Genomic DNA, 19,040 nt, shown 5'->3' on the forward strand with positions numbered 1-19,040 from the left:
TTTCCTAACGTTCGTAGTAAATCACTGTAAAGCATTGTAGAACTCTGCAAGTTCTGCATGTCCCACAAAGAAAAGGTGTTTCTAAAAAGCATGGATTAGGACCCTCTACCTACCTCAGCCCAGTTGTAGTGAGAAAGATCAGGAATAATATCGAAAAGGGCATGTTTTTGAAGCATCTGCTTGCTCATCTTCCCTTGACTACAATAGGCATTAACAGCCTACCAACATTTAAAAATCTGGTCTGTAGTTCCAGTTCCATATCTCTGCCCACAGAAGAGTGTCTTTATACAAGAGTGTCTTTCAGTTCCACTGGTAAGTGGAGACGCAAAGGAGAAAATGAGTTTTGCAGCTCAGTGTGAGGTAGGTAGCTCAGCACTGTGGCAGAAACCACTTCAACAACTCTCAAATGAGAGGCTAAGACAGCAGCAGTGTTCTGGCCCAGGCTGAAAACTCTCTCTGACTAGTAGCTACAAAGAATCGTTTATGTGCGCTATTTTATTTAACAAGGTTTCTTCCTAGTCAAGTTTAGATTGAGAAGAATAATGTCCACCTTACTGTGACCTGCAATATGATGTTTCCTTTCCATTGCTTTTTAAAATAAAACTTTACTGCAGTTTTTTTGTATGAAATATACTAAAAATAATCAAAGGCAAAGGTATATAATAAATTATGGTCAAACAGCACACTATCCCAGAAGATAAAAAACTAGACTTCAAACAAATCTGGAGCAGAATATGCAGGAAATGTTATTAAAATGGGGCCCCAATTTGAAAAGTAATTTTAGAAACTTGCACTCTCCTACTCAGCCTAGTATTTCAAAGCAAGCAGACAAAAAAAGGGCTTCTTGTTGTTTATGCCTCTTGGCCACACAGAGCCAACACATCTCAGAAGTTTGCAGAGCTAAATGTTTTCTGGCTAAAGGCAGTATTTAATATTGAATCTCCTGTGAGGTTTTGCAAATTTTAGGGCTTCCACAGAGGAAACAATAGATGCACACCAAAGACTATGGATATATTGTCAGCTAGGACCTAAACCACAGATCTTCCACTGTGGAAGCCCTAGCAATGAATTTAACTTTAGTTATTATCCCTTCAGCATTTAAGGAATGCTGTTATAATGTTCTCACTGGAGAATTTGGAGTAAAACATAAAAAAAAAGTTTGTAGAAAAAGTACTCTAGCATGAAATCTCTCTTCTGAATGGCTTAAGCTGAAAGCGTTTATATGACTTGACTAGATAATGCAGATGCAAGTAAAAATTACTTACTGCAACGGATTCTGTACTCATGCAAAGAACAATATACAGAATAACCATACAGAAAAGGGAATAAGCTAGTTCATGAAAATATAGCAGTTATTCATTTTCCTTAAGAAATAGTCAATGATTGAGCACTCCAGCTGTTTTATTTAATTTCAAAAAGCTTAATCTTTCTGTGGTGGGGGGGAGGGAGCGAAATCTGAGGGAGGTATTTAAATGTTGTGGATTTTTTTCTATTTATTGCAAATAACTTTTGTTACCATGACTTAGTGTAGAATTTGTGGCCACAGTTGAATGTATCTCTAGATGACACCAGATAAGAGAGGAAAACGCATTCACGAAACAGGACAAATGATTGTATGTGTACTACTGGAACAATGGAATGAAACAGGTTTATCCTTGTCTCTGGAGTTTTTATGTAATGTTATTTAAGAATGAAGTCGATAATCTGAGATAATTCTGCACAAATGCACAGTTACACACATTTTTTTCAGGTTGAAATAAATACAGCCTCACCAACTTCTTTATTCCCACTGAAATTCTTTCTTTCAGTAACTGATCAATGTAGGTTCTTCTTTCACCTGCATTCCTAATTGCCTAAATATTTATCAGATTTTCTGTGGACTGTGTTTGAATCAGACAGCTTCTTTACAGTGACTATTCACTATCCAGTTTAGAAAACATGAGGTATTAAATCAACACTCTTTTCTCCATGATGCCCTCTGGCATCCTCATGTGCAAACTCACAGCACTGCTTCTTAAAAACAATAATTTGCTTTACACTCTGCTTTTCTAATGGAAATAGGTGTTTTGTTTCCTTAGCTTTAGTTTTACCCCTGTAGCACCTAGATGTTCCTAGGTACAAAAGGAAACTGCGTCAGTAACATATGTCATTCTGTGGTTGCAAACTATTGTTTGTGGCTTGCATTCACTCAAGCCTGTAAACAGAAGTAAACCTGGATATATCAATTGAAAAGGCGGGTGAAATGGACCATTATGAGCATTGATTACATGCTTCCATTCTGTTTATACTCATATTTGATATATCTCTGTCCTATAAAGTTTATTTATTGCCACTGTGCAGAGCCATTTGATTTAACCAAGAATATTTTATAGAATGATGTGATTACCTTTCAGTAGCTTAAACGTATGTTACTTCTTAAGAGCCATAAAGTTGTGACAAGTTTGGTAAACATTACAGAAAGTATATGTCTATAAATATGCATACAGAAACATAACCATTTGTACAAATTGAAAATACTTGAAAATAAACTTTATAAACATTTGACTGAAGCCGCAGCTTTACAATTATCTAGTAAGTTATGTGGAATTCAGAGTGCTTTTTAATTCTGTTTACAAATCTCTGCTGTCTTAATGCAGCTTAGCTTTTTTAGAAATGTTAATGCAGTGAATTTATTTCTATAGTTGAAGAATTTCAATAGAATTTGAAGCCATATCGCATTCCTAGGGAAAAATTTTCAGACAAAACCTTATCATATTTACTTTTTTTAGTTTGGTAGGTAATAAGAAAATTGAACGGATTTATAATCATATGTTTACATGCATTTTAACAATTTGGATATGTTACAGATTTTTCAGATCGCGTATGTTATTGTGAAAGCAGCTAACTCACCTCGACCTGGGAACTGGATATTAGAGCGATCACTGGACGGTGTGAACTATCAGCCATGGCAGTATTATGCTATCACAGACAGCGAATGCCTGACACGCTACAATATTCATCCTCGTCCTGGAACTCCATCCTATATAAAAGATGATGAAGTTATATGCACTTCTTATTATTCCAAGATCCACCCTCTGGAGAACGGAGAGGTAAGATCAGATGTTATTCCATAGCCAGGAACCCTGCAGAAAAAAATATTGCTCTGAACTGACAAATTTTTGCCCTAAGTAGACAATGAATGTCTCCGTATGTGTGCTTGAAAAATGGGGAGGTACTCTCGTTTGCTGTTATAAAAAGTAATCATATGTGGTCCTATTCAAAGGGGTAAGATATAAACTCTAATAAGCTTATTCTACAAGGTAAACCAGGAGGCAAAAGGGTTACTAGGTGGAACTAAGCTCTAGTACTTTCAGATAACTTCAGAAAGTTGAAATACATTCTGGCATCACTTGTCAGCACAGATAAAAATACTGGGAAAAATCATGGATCCAGTGAAGTCGTTAAAAGATTTTTTGTGCAAGTCACATTTTCAGTCCCACTGTATCAGTTGGGCTGCTAAATGGTCATAGTTTTATTCAATGAGTTTAATTTATGGCACATATATTATACACACACATACACACACACACACACACACACATACATATATATGTTTACTCATTGAACAGCTTCTGACTGACCCTCTGCCCCTGCACAGGCCCTGTTCATTCTTTCCTTGGTAGAGGCCCCTGCTCTTTCATTGTGAGGCCAGCCATGTGAATCGCAGACCAGTCATTTTGGTTTAACCAAGGCTATAGAAAAGATGTGGTGGAGGTGAGAATGAGAAACAGCGGTTGACGGAGCTGTGCCTTGCCTGTGCTTACAAGGCAAGTGTAACAACTGTAGTGAAGTACAGTCTTTTCAGCCCCTTAAAATGGAGAGAGGGTTGTGTATGCACACCAAATTCCAACAACTGTGTATTCGTCCCTGTGGTTTTTCAACGCTTGCTACTTTTGCGGATAACTTGGTAATTTAAGGAAATAAAGTGACTTGAATGTGGACTAGATCTGAAATATTTATTTACTTACAGATTCTTTAACGGCTAGTGATGTCCTGTGAAATGTTAGTTTCAATATTTATCTTTCTGCGAAATTTTTCCTTTCTGTTGTTTTAATTGTAAAATGGTTTATCTAAAGGGGTGAAAACGTACTCTCTTCTGCTTCTTTAATATGCAAAGCAACATTCACGTGCAAATCATTACTACAATTGTTTCTATGTTCTGGGTATTGATATGTGCATGTTGCTCATGTGCACAGGCAATTTTCAGTGCCAGCTTCAAAAACAGAAGAATGCAGCTTCCAGTACAAATATCCTGTTGGTATATTTAAAAAAAAATGTAAGCTGGGATCTAAAGGATGCTGGAATGAATTATCAGATATGAAATCAGTTGCACTTTTAAGAAAAGCTACTACTATTACTACTTTCTGTGAACATAGTTGTATCATTTGAATGGGTGTTTATTCTTGTAAAATCTAGCATCAGCAGATGAAGTGGTATTGTAAGAAATAGTGCATACATAGGTGGTATGTTTTGAAAATGTCTCCAAGTAGGTGCTTCCTGAGGAGTGAACAGAACATGCAAATTAGCAGTTTATCACTTACAAAGAAATTTGATGGTTTCATTTGAGAGAATATTTCTGTAATGAAAACATAATGCCAAAGTAATTATTCTATTTACATTGTTCAGTTTCTTTGATAATGTAGTTCTCTTGCAGACACATATTAATTCTGGTAGCCTGCTGACCTCTTGGTTTTGTTGCTAAGCCAGTGCCTCCTTGTGTTCTTTGTTTAGTTAGTATGAGTTAAACAGCAAAGGGCCTTGATTCAGCATCCCCATATATATCCTTGACTTAAACATCCGCTTAAGTCCTATTGACTGTAGTGCAACTTAACTCTTACATTAAGTGTGCACTTCAGCATTTTTAACTGGGCCTGATGTGCTCTACTTGGTGTTCTTCTCTGAACCTAGTAAATGATGAGCATCTGATACACAGTTTCTTTAAATGGGAAGAAGACTGGGAGGAAAGGAAGGATTCATCTGTTGAACTCTAGTTAGCAGAGCAGAATTTTTAGATATAGGCGTAGTCTATGAAAGATTTATCATTTAGGCCGCCATAAACAGCTAGTTATTAATCTGAGATATAGCGCTAGTAGAGACAGAACATTTTGATAAGAAAAGCCTGAAGTTTAATTTATATAGCCACTGGAAGAGTATGATTCCACATAAATTAATAAGCTTACATTTTTTATAGTACTCTTCTCACAGGTAGAACACTAGTCTTATCTCTCTGACTAGCGACAAACTGCATTATAAAATACACAGCAGCCAGGTTAATCCTTTTTCATGTTCCATCTAACATGGAACATGAAAAATAATACAGTTCATACCAATGTCAGATTTACTTGCAGTTGCGTTGCAGGAGTTACCTGACTGTCTCCCAGTCTTCCAATGGAACTACATCTGCATATCTTTTACTTTTGTTCCAGAGTAGAGCTTTTGTTATCTGTACCAGATATTACAGGGAAAATTTTCTGAGACTGACAGAATTACAAAATGTTTCTTAAATATCTTTCCTCTGCTTAAAAATGCTTGAGCTATTTAGGCTACACCGTTCTGGTGTGTGTTCAGGAAACCTGAGCAAGTACAGAAGTGGAAGTTTACAGTCCAGTCCCAAAGCCAAATCTTTGTCTACGGTAGCATTTTAAGTTGAAACTTGGTGACTTAGAAGAAGTGGGATACTTTCTTTTCATCTATGCCTTCTATTAACATTTTGGTCAGTGACTTGATTGGTAAGACTATTTCTAGAAATCTATATTTAAGCAAAATAGAGTTTGGAGTTTTAATAGTGTGACCGTTTGCACCAGAAATAGCTTTTTAAAATGTTCTCCTGGCCAAATCATAGAATTAAAAAAAAAAACAAAACACATAGTTTATGTTCAGGTTAGTCTAACCAACACAAGCTCAAGTTCCTCTCAATTGAATATGAGTAAACAATCCATAGACCAGGAATTATTTGCATAAAATGATTTTATTGAATATTTTCATGAATTAATCAGAAATTGCATAGCAGCATCTTGTGAATCGTAAAAAAATGAGCTATTCTATATCTGAAATAAGGAAATTTCTCTCAAAAGTGTAGACTTAAATATAGAAAAAATATTAAAATATTAATTTCCAAACTGTTTCAGATCATTGATATCTAAAAATTGTAAGAAGGTTAGGACACCTTTTATATCACACTGCAAAGGCAGGCTTTTAGCATTTATGTTTCTGGTATGCCATCAATAAATGAAAAGGCTGAAATTTTCCAAAATACTATTTCAATATGAAAAGGCAAGTTCCACTAGCTCAGTGTCCCCAGCCCAGGAAAAGAATATCTCTTTCTCTAATTAATGAATTATTCATTAACTTTAACTTAATTGATGTCTCTTCCTTTAATAGTAATTTGTTTGGCACTAACAAGGAAAGAGTTATTTATGTAAGGGGAAATAACTGTCAAGATATGGCTGCTATTTTTGGGAAGAGAAGAATGACCGTTTTGTGACACTTTCATCTTTACTTGAACACCATATCTGGATGGTATTTGTTTTTGTTTTTTCTCAAATCATCATTAGTTTGAGAAATAAAAATTAGTGTGTTACCAGAGTGATTTTTGCTTCATTTCCCTGACATAGGAGTTTCTGATATTTACATCTAATTTGTACCTTTTTTATTAAAATCTCTTCCTTCTTCTACTAGACTAGTGTTTGTGTCACAGCTTGTGTATTTTGGTGGCCAGGTGGATGTAAAATTCTGGACATAAACTTTAATATCACAATTTTTTCTGTGAGCTGTCTAGAGCTTTTAGTTAGTCATTGCTTGTTTGAACAAGCATGTGTAATGTATATATTCTGATGCGTGTAATCTTACCTTCTGCTTGTCATAGATGTTTCAAGGCTAGACTCTCTGAAGATTGAAGGCGCTCCAGCTGCTTGCTGTAACTTTAGGAAAATGTACATCTTTCCGTAGAAAATGAAACATTCTACCTGAGCTGCAGTTTGAAAGAGAATCAAATCAGGAAATTGCACTTAGAAAAAAAGCATTCTTCAGTCATATGTTGATTTTTAAGTACTTAGTGTAGGCTAGGAGAAAATACTTAGATGAAAAATAATAGTTTTATCATTTTTTTCTCATACAAGCAATTCTTTATGTAAGCAGACATTGAAACTCAAATTTAGTGAGGACAAAGGGAGAGAGGTTTAATTAGACCCTGATACAAAAGCACTTGCTTTTATGGAGAAGCCAAGAAGAAAAAAATCTCATCCTCTGGGAAACCTTGAGATTCTCCACAGTGTGGCTTTCTGAAAGTATCAAAACCAAGAGAAGGATGTGAATTAATTCCCTCTTTGGTAAATCTTAATCAGAATAGCCTGCTGTCTACATAGTTTATGTCAGTGTGATCACATACAGGAATTCTAACAGAAAGGTGTTTTTTGAATTATAATCATTCTTGATGCATAGAAGTTAGGTAAACTTACAAGAAAAATAAATCTCTCCTTTGCGGCTAGAATATGTTTCATGTTCTGTTACATTTCATTTTTCATGGAGAATAAAACTGAGGTGTATATTAGCTGCATCAGAATGCTGTGAGCATCAGTCCCTGGTAATTGCTGCAATGCTAGTTTGGTATCACGAGGAGAAATCCGTAAATGTATGTCTGCCATAACCTGTAACCAATGAGGAAAGCCATACATTTATATTCAACCTGACCACGCAATGGGGAGGTGAAATTTTAGGATTCCGTAAGTATTTTCTTTTACTGAATGAGAGAAACAAAAATTCTCTCTGTGAGAATTCTCTCTGTGCAACCCTTCTCTGTGAAATGCTTTTCACGTGTCATTTTCAGATGTTGAGAATGATCTACCTTGATTTTAAAGATCTAAAAATTGGAAAGCATTAGCCGTATGGTTGAAGGAAAGTGATGTGATTATAGAAAGTAAAATACCACCTAATTGCAGTATGCCAACTGTATCAAGTTTCTAAAATGGTTATCTAAACACTTTAGATTGAACCTAGCCCTGGTTGTTCTTATTTGTTTTCAACTAGTGGCATTTGGAAAGCAATTGATATGAATATGAGATTGTAAATATGGTACTATTATTAAGCAGATAATATATTTCCGTGTCTACTACTTACACTTTTTTGAAATAGTTTGGCCCAAATGTACCTTTTAAATGACCTCTCAGTGTTAAAGCACTGGGTCATTTACTTCACCAATGTCAACTCACTTTCAGCATCACTTCTACTGTGTAGGCTTAATCAGCTTAGGTGGAAAAAAAGTTATATCCACAGAGGAATATACAATGTTTGGGTAATGTTGATTCTTAATAAATAAAGCAGTGCATGAAAAAGGATTTAAAAGTAACTATTAGATGTCAGAGCTATGTTTTATATCCAGCCTTTCTCAGTTTGTGGGAGTTCCTCATCCTGATACGTTTATGCCTGTTTAGTACTCCCAATGAATCCATCTTCCGATTACTTTTCCAATCTTATCTCTGAACCGTCTAGAGTTCTTGCCCTATGCCTAGTACCCATTGTATAAAGAACCACGTCCTTTTGTTTCTTTTTAGACTGACTCGCACTGATTTCATTTGATAGTCCCAGCTCTTGTACTGGAAGAGTTGGTGAACAGTCCATCTGTAACCACACTCTTCATGTCATTTATGATTTTATAGACCTGATTCATATATTTAGTTAAGTAATCTCTTTTCTAGAACTTCTAGAAAAGTTCTAACATATTCTGGGTTAATATGGGTTTTATTTCAAAGATATTCCATTCTCTTCATCATCTTGTCCTTCTTTAAATGACACGAATTTGTTCATTTGTTCCAGTACGAATACGTTCAATTTCAGATGAGAGGACAGTATTCAAGATGGGGGTGAAGCATGGATCTATAGAGTATTATGTTTTCTACACTGTGATTTCCTAATAACTTGCATTTGACTTACTTTTGTAAACTGTTGCTGAGCATTGTTGCTCACCAAAGTTGAACACTTTCTGTAGGAAAAAATAATGTTTATCACTTGAAAATATGAAATCCTTTTCATAATAGCCTGCCCCTAAATTCTGTACCACTTGTGCCGTGCTAGCTTCCTTTTCATCTTCAGGTGCTAAAATTCCCACTTTTTTTGCTTTTTCTCCCTCATCTTTTCATCCTTATTTATCTTACATCTTGAAGCTGTCTTCTTACCAGATCATGTGCACTCCATGTCTATTTTTTTGTTTAAAAATATTTTTTGTAATTTTCTTCCTCACCTTATATAATTCTTTGGCAGTTACATTTTTCTCACCTTTCCTACAATTCTTAAAAAACTAAGATGCCAAAGCCAGGAATGCAGTGCAGATGCTTGGATGGATGGGCACTTATAAGCATACTGTGTTGGCTGAAGCATTTTAATGGACTGTGTCATACTTGCCATGTCTGTATAAGCATCATTGGTGTCATTTAAGAACTGAAGTGATACTAGGTATTAAAATGAACTGTGAAGAACTGAACTACTTATTCCGAAAGCATATGGTACTCATGTAGTATCGTGCAGGCTTTTATGAGATTCTGTTAAGATTTGCACAGTGTAGAACCTTACCCGTGCTCCGTCTAGGAATTCAGCCTACAGGAAGGTTGTGTCTTTTACTGTGGGAAAGGTAGTACTAACTGCTCATCTTACCAGATTTCCCAAGTGCGTATTTCAAACATCGATTCCCGGGCAAGAGAGAATACTAAATAGTTGATGCAGTTCAGTGTCCTCAGTTCTATTTTTTTTAACCATAACTCGTGATAGATGAAAAATACTTTGGGAATATTGTCAGAAATACGTTAATACTGAAGCATCATACCCATCAAGGATTTCTGAGATGACTGTCACTCAGTGAAAGTGCACAGTATTATTTCCATGTTAACAAAGGCAAGCATTAAAGACCAAAGGACTTTGGCAAGAGCTTTCTTTCCATCACCTTCCATTTCCACAAAAATGAGTTTTCCTGTCACTATTATTACAGTGGTGGGAATGTATGATAGTGTAATGAAGGTGATGCAGCTGTGTTGCTTCTTTAAACTCTTAACCTCTTGCTTCTGCTGTGGTGGTAGCAATGTAAGCCTGAGTTCAAAAAGATAATTACAGTTTCTGTGGTAAGAAAGGCTAATCTGTCTGAGCACATTCATCAGCCTTTATTTTCTTCAGTCAAGTGGAAGTTCAAAGTATGTGTGAAACATGCAAAGAAGATGCTTAAATAAACAGAAACAAGTGCATTGATATTACCATTTTTGTATTTGTTCACCTGCCATACAGCTCAAATGCCTGTACTTTGCTCCTCCTTAAAGCCTGCTTTGTGCTGCATGTCTCAACACACTTTGAAAACTCTTTTTTCCCCTGCAATTTGCTGCTCCTCTTGTGCTAGCGGCAGAGCTATAATGTCAGGAGTGTTGAACGCTGCTACTTCCCAATGTTTTCCTGTTAGTTTTCTCCTCTTCATACCTTATTGCTTGTCCTACTCACTATAGTCTGATTGACTTGCAGGGAAGAAAGGGAAGAAAGAGAGACTTACAAATGAACTGTAAATCCAATTCTCTCCACAGCCAGATTTAATCCTTCTTCACTAGGAGCCTGAGATTGTCAACGCTAAGAGGATAGAGGGTCAGAATTTTCCAGAGTGCTCAAAACTGAAATGTATTCAGTTGCAGAGCAGACGATAGAAAATTTTCGGAGGCAACTTTTTTCCCAATACCAAATGATATAGATGCTACAGGCTTCAAAAAACATAGGAGTTTATGGGTTGTAATAATCATACTGCCTTTATAATTCCTATTTTTAATTTGACTCTCTCAGCACCTAACCTGCATTCAGCATCTTGTCTTTACTGTGGAATCATATTTTAGAGTTTGAACTGTCTGTTTACCTTGAGTTACTGTGGTAGTTTTTGTTTTCAGTAGCATGAAATGTAGAAAAGGATCCTGTACAGTGAAAAATAATGCCAGTAATATCTCTCTCCATGCACTCAGCTGCAATCTCCCAAGGCATTGCTCATGAGCATGCTAGATTTCCATATATTTGATGTGTGCATCTCTACCTTTTCCTACAGTATTTGTAAGATAACAGCACATATTGTCTTGCACCAGTATTTTGTTGATAGATTGTCATTGCAAAGAAGGGACGATAGAAAAAACTAGGTAACAAGCTATTCTTAATGGATGAAACTGTTCAGAAATTCAAACTGGTTCTACTTCCAACATCACAGGTTAGATAAAGGCATTAGGCAAAGACTAATGATGCAGTCTGAGTCAGAAATTCCAAAACAGGGCTTTACAAATAACTTTCTTCAGTTTGACTTCTGAACAGGGAGAATAACGATAGTTCTAAATTATTCAGATTTTCTTTCAAAACAATAAGTGGGAAGTTCTGATTTTGATCAGCATGAATTGTTCCATGAGATGCAAAATTAAAGCGTTTTATTGAATCAGCTTCATTTTAAAGCAATGCAAAGACAGTGAAAGCACATTTCACAGAACTGTGATTGAAGGATATGTAACTGTCCTTCTTTTGACTAAACGTTCAGCTGGTATAGTTCTTGTCAAATGTAATCCTTACATCCAAGATCATGTCCTGCCCCACAGGTTGTAACGCTCTCTGAGTTAGGCTATATAGTCAGGTAGCATAGTTTCATTTTGTATAATCAAGTTTTTTCTGGACTGAAGTCCAAGTTACTGGTAATTTATAGTAATTAGCAATGTGCAACTGGGGGACAGAGCCAATAGGATCCTTACATAAAGGATGCTGCTTACTAAAGAAAGAGATCTTCACAATGAATTCAGTAAACTTTGGATAAGGTCTTTTGTGAAGCCTGTTTATCTCATTCAGGTACGTCAAGTGCTATCCACACTTAAAGACTTCATTTAGTGTTCCATGCTTCAGTGATTCACCACTATGTTTAACATTTTGGATTGCATCATACTTTATTCTTATTTGTTGTGGTTTATATTTTGTTTACTTCACAAACACACACACACACACACACCCCGCCTTTGTGGCTTCAGGAAATCTTGTGGTCCAGCTATGGCGTTAGGGATCACCTTTTTCCTCATAATTTTTTTAAATGATTGGTATCACTGAGATGAATGTGATAATTTCTACTAGTGAGTATGCCATTCTTGAGTGTTTTGAAAGTGTAACTTAGCTTAAAATGTTATTTGTGTCTGCTGGAAAGGGATAGAATACAGATTTTCTTCGAAAATTTTGGCATTTAACCTTTCAGCTGTAGTCCAAAAATTCAAATTAGAATAATCATGAAAGAAATAGTTTATAAAGAGAAATAAGACAGATTTGAGCTTTGGGTAAAGATTCAGCTCTAGTCCATTTTGTTGCTTTTGAGGTGGTTTTTTTGGTTTGTTTGTTTTTCATTTGATTGAAGGAAATTAAACTTTGTAGCTTACCTGAGGAGAAAAGTCATTTATAAGTGACTGCCAAATAACGAGGGTAGTTTCATATATTCCATGTACACAAAGGGTATAGTGCCTTATTAATATGAAATTATTGACTAATATTTCGTGATTTATAGTTCATATATATGTAAGAGAAAAAAAAGAAAAGCCAGTGACATACATGCTCAACAGCATAGGAAAATTTTTGAAAACATTTAGTATGTGATTAAGACATCTTTAATGATTCTATTGTACATAATAACAATAGTCTTTGCAATCATATGTTAAAATATTATACGACTAATCATGCAAATCAATGATTCATATTATAGGAAGACTCTCTGTTAATGTTTGCCTAAAAAAAAGGAAAGCAAAACTTAGATTAATATTTTAAAGTGATTGTTCTTACTGAACTTGATTTTCTGACATTTAGTATTGCAGAAAGCAGAGTGGATGTAAAAAAGCTAGTGTATATTTACATTATGCACCAAAGAGGAAACAACTGTTAAAAACTATTTATAAGTAGTACAGCAATCTGTCATTATTTTAAAAACAAGAGGAAGAATATTTATTGGTGGATCAAGTTAGAATGAAAAATTTCTTTTGTGTAGTTAGTCAGTCCACTCTTCTGTCTTGGCATGCCTTCTGTCCCTGAGCAGAAACTTCTGTTGTAATTTCTACCATTTCTGGAAAAAAGAAAAATGATTAATTATATGAATCATAAAACTTAAAAAGTAATAGATTTAAAGTGACAACGTACAAAGCATGTGTTGTACAAAACAGTCTTTCAGTTTGAAGTTGAAGAAGCAAATTGATTAGATGATTTCCCTTTTTTGTTTAGCGTCCATCCTTTACTGATTGCAATTCTTACCCAAAAGAGATGAGAGATAGTCAGCTTGGCATAAATCTGTGCTATTTTTTTCCAAATAATATGAGGAAGACTCATGCCTGCAAATGTCGCCTTACTTTATAACTCAAATCAATTTTTTAGAGTTGGTAAAGTAGAGGAAATAGGTATGCCTAAGTCTTGGTACCTGTACTTACCTGTAAGTAAGTAATGATCCAAACCTGCTATTTTTTCGTTGGGTTTGGAAGCTAATTTTTGGACGGTAGTAGATTTCACTCCAGCAGAGAAACAAGAGCTCTGTGTACTTGGTGAGGGTTTTGCTCTGTGGGAACTGAAGCTCCCTGGTGAGTGGGGTTTTTTGTTTCTATTTTTTGTTTTTTTATTAAGGGAACTGATACTTGAAGACCTTACCCACACAATTGAAATACATAACAAAAAAATCTTTTTTAAATTAAATAGTACTTGTAATGACTTTTCACTAAGACGTAAAACCTGGAACATTTATTTACTTTGGCTATCTATTGCCTTTTGTGTAGAATTGTGTGGTCATGGCCAAAGCTGTTCCCGAGAAGAGGAGACTATAACACGTACAACACAACTTTCTGAGTTTTTTTGTTTGTTTGTTTATTTGGTTTTAATTGCTAACGGTCAGGAATGATTAGTAGGAGGAAGGCTAGTTTAATTCTTTGCATATGTGTGGGGTGGCCCCCTAGGGACACAGGGCTTGCAGACCTGCTAAGGATGAGAGGCAGCTGAGAGATGCAGAGATGAGAGAGAAAAAGGAGTAAAGTTTACAAGGTAGTTTAAAACTGAGGACTGGGAGAATGCTAGTGAGCACCTGTAGTTCAAGATGAGTCATTATTTAATGGTCAAATAATAAAACTCTGTATGGTTAAAAAAGGCAAATTTGTTAAAATCCAGGTAGGAAACATGCGAGGAGTAATTTTGACCAATAAAATCCCGCTGATGTAAGGACATAATAAGTCAGCCTGAGGTGAAATGTAGGTGTGCTTTAAGGTGAGTGCTTACGAGCTTATGTAGAACAAAAGCAAAACCTAACAGCATAGTTTACTTGAAGTTTTTGGTTTAAATGGTAGATGTCACAGGAAATTGATAGAAGAGAAATTAATCAATGAGATACTGTAATACCAATGTATATTTTTTGATAGAGATCTAGGTTGTTAGATCACTCCAGTGAAGAGTTGTACTATGTTTTTAAAGAAAGCATAGAGACAAGTAGGGTACATAGACAGATTGTGTCAGCAAGCAGCACTGTATCCAAGAGAATGGATATTTTAGGCTGACATAAGAGTAAATAAGTTAGGACTGCACTATGAAGGAACCAAGATGGTAAAACTAACTAAGGAGTCTGTGAAGGCAAAAATAAATACAAAAATAAGCACCGTAGTGAGAAAGTCAACTATAGTTAGTGTCCTATAGACCGGCTCCCTGTCCTAATGGAGTAAACGCTGAGTTTTAGGTGCCCTTCGTTTTTCTTCCAAGCAGCAGCCTGATTGGAGAACTTAAAATAATGGAGCAACTAAAAATTTGTGTGAGAAGAGCGCAAGTTAGGCTAGTTTGAAATGGTGCTATTTAAAGACTGTTCTGCAAAATGACTATAATATTCTCGACATCTGACATCCTCTTAAGAAAATTTGTGTAAGTAGTCAAAAAGGTAAAAGATCTCTAAAGACGGAAATATGTTTTTATATGTTTTCTTAAACAATTAGGAGCTTATGCATGTTACCTATTCAAAAAATCTTATATCCTCCCAAAAGCTAGCAGGGTAAAATATCATTGTATAAAGCAGTCATCAGAAATCAAAAGACATCATATAAAAAGTGGAAGTCTCGTCCTAGCAAGGAGAAAATATAAACACTTGCAAATAAGTCCCCTCAAAAAGGGGGAGGCAGGGAAAGAGAGAATAAAGCAGGGAATGAAAACACTGCCCTTCCTCACCAAGGAAAGGACTCTCCTGAAGCCCTAAAAACAGTATAAGAAGCTTTTTCAAGCACATCAGCATAAGAAAGCTTGCCAAATCTGACTAATAAGGAATTGAGTAAGTCCATACCTGGTGAATTTTTTGTGTCTGAGCTCCCCACAAGGGAATATAAAGAGGTGGGCTCAGTAGCGCTTTTCTTTGTTTTAAGAAATGTTGGAGGAACTCTCTGAAGAGCAGGTTGTAAAACAAGTAGTAGTCAGCAATACCTAATCACTAAGTCCAGGCAGTTTTTACTCAAAGGTACTAAAGACATTCAATGAATTAAATTATTAGTGTGGTCAGTCGTGCTTTACCTCTATAGCAGAGATATGGGAAGTGTCAAAGATGGAAACAATTCTTAAGTAAGTGTTTCAGAGAGAAACTGGAAAACTGCAGAACTATAAGTCTGATTTCTATGCCAGATAAACTAATAGAAACATAAAGAGAAGTAACTCACAAATCTACTGAAGTTCTTGAAATGATTCAACAAGTAAGTGGATAAGAATGATCTTGTCAATACAGTCTAATTAGATTTCCAAAATCCAAGACTCGTGTTCAGTCTTGGACAGTGACCCTTGACAAGATCATTTATCAAAAATTGAAGGAAACCAAGATATCCAGAGATAGGAGGGAGTAATCTCTTGCTGATTGTTAGTCACTTAAAAGATGGGAAATAAAAGATAGGACTGAATGTTCACCTGGAGGAAGGTAACCAGTGAAATCAATCTATTCATAAATAATCTGAAAGTGATTAATCAGGTGACAAGGCTTTCTGATATATCATTATCAGAATAATTACATTTTAAGTTGACTGCAGAGAGTTGTTGCAGGATCTGCATGACTGTGATGAATATGAAATAAAATATAATATTGATAAATGCAAAGTGGTGTGTACATAAGAAAAACAGTGAGAAGATCTAAATTAGTTACTGCCAGCTGGAAAAGAGATCTTGTGTGGAATATTCTCTGACGATCAAGTCAATGTTCAGTTGCTTTCAAAAGCCCAAATAGAACATTATACATACATACATACATACATACATATATGTATAAGAAAAATTGCCCTGTACAAAGTAGAAAATCTTGTTACAGCATTCTATATATCCTATTCTGTCTCTGCCTATTTTATGAGTAGTGTAGGTGATTCCCTTCTCCCTACTCTCAAAAAGGGTCTAGTAAAACAAAAAAGAGTACAAGAAAAAAATTATGAGGCATGAAACAGGTTTTTGTGTGAGCATTTATTAAATCAGCAATAGAACTTCAGACAAAAAGCTTCAGAAAGACTTTTTCAAAACAAAAAAAGCACTTTTTATACATAATAAACTAAGTCATGGAATCACATGAGTACTGAAAGTATAAATGGGATCAGAAAAGCTATTAGACAACTTCATGGAAATGCAGTGCATTGCACAGTCTTAAAAATTCAGTTACAAACTCCAGTTTAGAAGACCTTGAGTCTGCAGGCTGTCAGAATATGAGGAAGGTATACTAGAAAGGAACAATCTTAAACTGGAATTAGTTCCCAGACCACCACTACTGGCTACCATTAGAGATGGAAAAATGCATTAGACTTACATTTCCTGTAGCGTACTTTGGCTATTTTAGTGTTTTAGGGCTGGCGTTAGTTGGTAACGTGTGAGTAAGTTGGAAAAGGAGCAGTAAAAACCCTGTGTGAGAAGAAGAGGCTAGCTTACTGTACGTCTCCTATTATTTTATGGAGCTCTGCCTTGAGGTGGATGAAGAGCAAGTGGAGAGCCTATGGGTAAGGATTAAAGGGCAGGGTAACATGGGTGACACTGTTGTGGGGGTCTACTACAGGCCACCTGACCAGGAGGAAGTCATCGAGGAGGCCTTCTACCGACAGCTGGAAGAAGCCTCACGATCACAGGCCCTGGTTCTCATGGGAGACTTCAACCACCCTGACATCTGTTGGCAAGACAGCACAGCTAGGCACAAACAGTCAAAGAGGTTCCTGCAAAGCATTGATGATAATTTCTTGACCCAGGTGGTGGAGACGCCAACAAGGAGAGGTGCAATGCTAGACTTTGTACTAACGAACAAAGAAGGTCTAGTTGGAGATGTGAAGGTTGGGGGCAGCCTTGGCTTCAGTGACCATGAGATGGTGGAGTTCAGGATCCTGCGAGGAGGGAGCAGGGCAATGAGTAGGATTGCAACGCTGGACTTGAGGAGAGCTGACTTTGGCCTCTTCAGGGACCTACTTAGGGGAATTTCCTGGGGTAGGGCCCTAGAAGGAAGAGGGGTCCAAGAAAGCTGGTTAATATTCAAGCATCACTTCCTCCAGGCTCAAGATCAGTGCATCCCTCTGAGGAAGAAGTCCGGCAAAGCGGGCAGGAGACCTGCCTGGATGAGCAAGGAACCCCTGGCAAAACTCCAACAGAAGGAGGAAGTCTACAGAATGTGGAAAAGGGGACAGGCCACTTGGGAGGAATAGAGGGACATTGTCAGAGTATGCAGGGATGCGACAAGGAAGGCTAAGGCCCAGTTGGAATTAAATCTGGCAAGGGATGTCAAGGACAACAAGAAGGGGTTCTTCAAATAGATCAAGAGCAAAAGGAAGACTAGGGAAAACGTGGGCCCGCTGCTGAATGGGGCAGGTGCCCTGGTGACAAAGGATACAGAGAAGGCAGAGTTATTGAATGCTGCCTTTGCTTCAGTCTTCACTGCTAAGGCCAGTCCTCAGGAATTCCAGACCTTGGAGACAAGAGAGGAAGGCTGGAGAAAGGAAGACTCTCCCTTGGTGGAGGAGGATCGGGTTAGAGATCTTTTGTCCAAACTTGACATCCATAAATCCATGGGCCCTGATGGGATGCACCCACGAGTGCTGAGGGAGCTGGCGGATGTTATCGCTAGGCCACTCTCCATCATCTTGGAAAGGTCCTGGAGATCAGGAGAGGTGCCTGAGGACTGGAAGAAAGCCAATGTCACCCCGGTCTTCCAAAAGGGCGAGAAGGAGGAGCCAGGAAACTCCAGGCCTGTCAGCCTCACCTCCATCCCTGGAAAGGTGATGGAACAGCTCCTCCGGGAGGTCCTCACTAAGCATGTGGAGGACAAGAAGGTGATCAGGAGTAGTCAGCATGGATTCACCCAAGGGAAATCATGCTTGACCAACCTGATAGCCTTCTCTGACGGAATGACTGGCTGGGTAGATGAGGGCAGAGCAGTGGATGTTGTCTGCCTGGACTTCAGCAAGGCTTTGGACACTGTCTCCCATCACATCCTCCTAGGGAAACTCAGGAAGTGTGGGCTAGATGAGTGGACGGTGAGGTGGACTGAGAACTGGCTGCATGGCCGAGCTCAGAGGGTTGTGGTGAATGGCGCAGAGTCCAGTTGGAGGCCTGTGGCTAGTGGTGTCCCCCAGGGCTCAGTCCTGGGTCCAGTCTTGTTCAATGTATTCATCCATGACCTGGAGGAAGGGACAGAGTGCACCCTCAGCAAGTTTGCTGATGATACAGAACTGGGGGGAGAGGCTGACACACCAGAAGGCTGTGCTGCCATTCAGCGGGACCTGGACAGGCTGGAGAGGTGGGCGGAGAGGAACCTCCTGAAGTTCAACCAAGGCAAGTGCAGGGTCCTGCACCTAGGCAGGAATAATCCCATGCAGCAGTCCAGGCTGGGGGTTGACCTGCTGGAAAGTAGCTCTGCCGAGAAGGACCTGGGAGTGCTGGTGGACAACAAGTTAAACATGAGGCAGCAGTGTGCCCTGGTGGCCAGGAAGGCCAATGGTCTCCTGGGGTGCATGAGGCAGAGTGTTGCCAGCAGG

At 37.5% G+C, this 19,040-nt stretch overlaps 1 protein-coding gene across 2 annotated transcripts in view; it reads left to right on the top strand.

Moving 5' to 3' along the window:
• LAMA2 (laminin subunit alpha 2) overlaps nucleotides 1–19,040 on the top strand; it is a 393,833-nt gene that overhangs the window by 122,642 nt on the left and 252,151 nt on the right. For both annotated transcript variants that reach the window (XM_068938256.1, XM_068938257.1), the window contains exon 4: nucleotides 2,847–3,089. In XM_068938256.1, the coding sequence (XP_068794357.1) occupies nucleotides 2,847–3,089 (243 nt within the window). The remainder of the gene's footprint in view (nucleotides 1–2,846; nucleotides 3,090–19,040) is intronic.

Source organism: Struthio camelus, chromosome 3 (assembly GCF_040807025.1).
Source record: "Struthio camelus isolate bStrCam1 chromosome 3, bStrCam1.hap1, whole genome shotgun sequence".
Taxonomy (NCBI): Eukaryota; Metazoa; Chordata; class Aves; order Struthioniformes; family Struthionidae; genus Struthio; species Struthio camelus.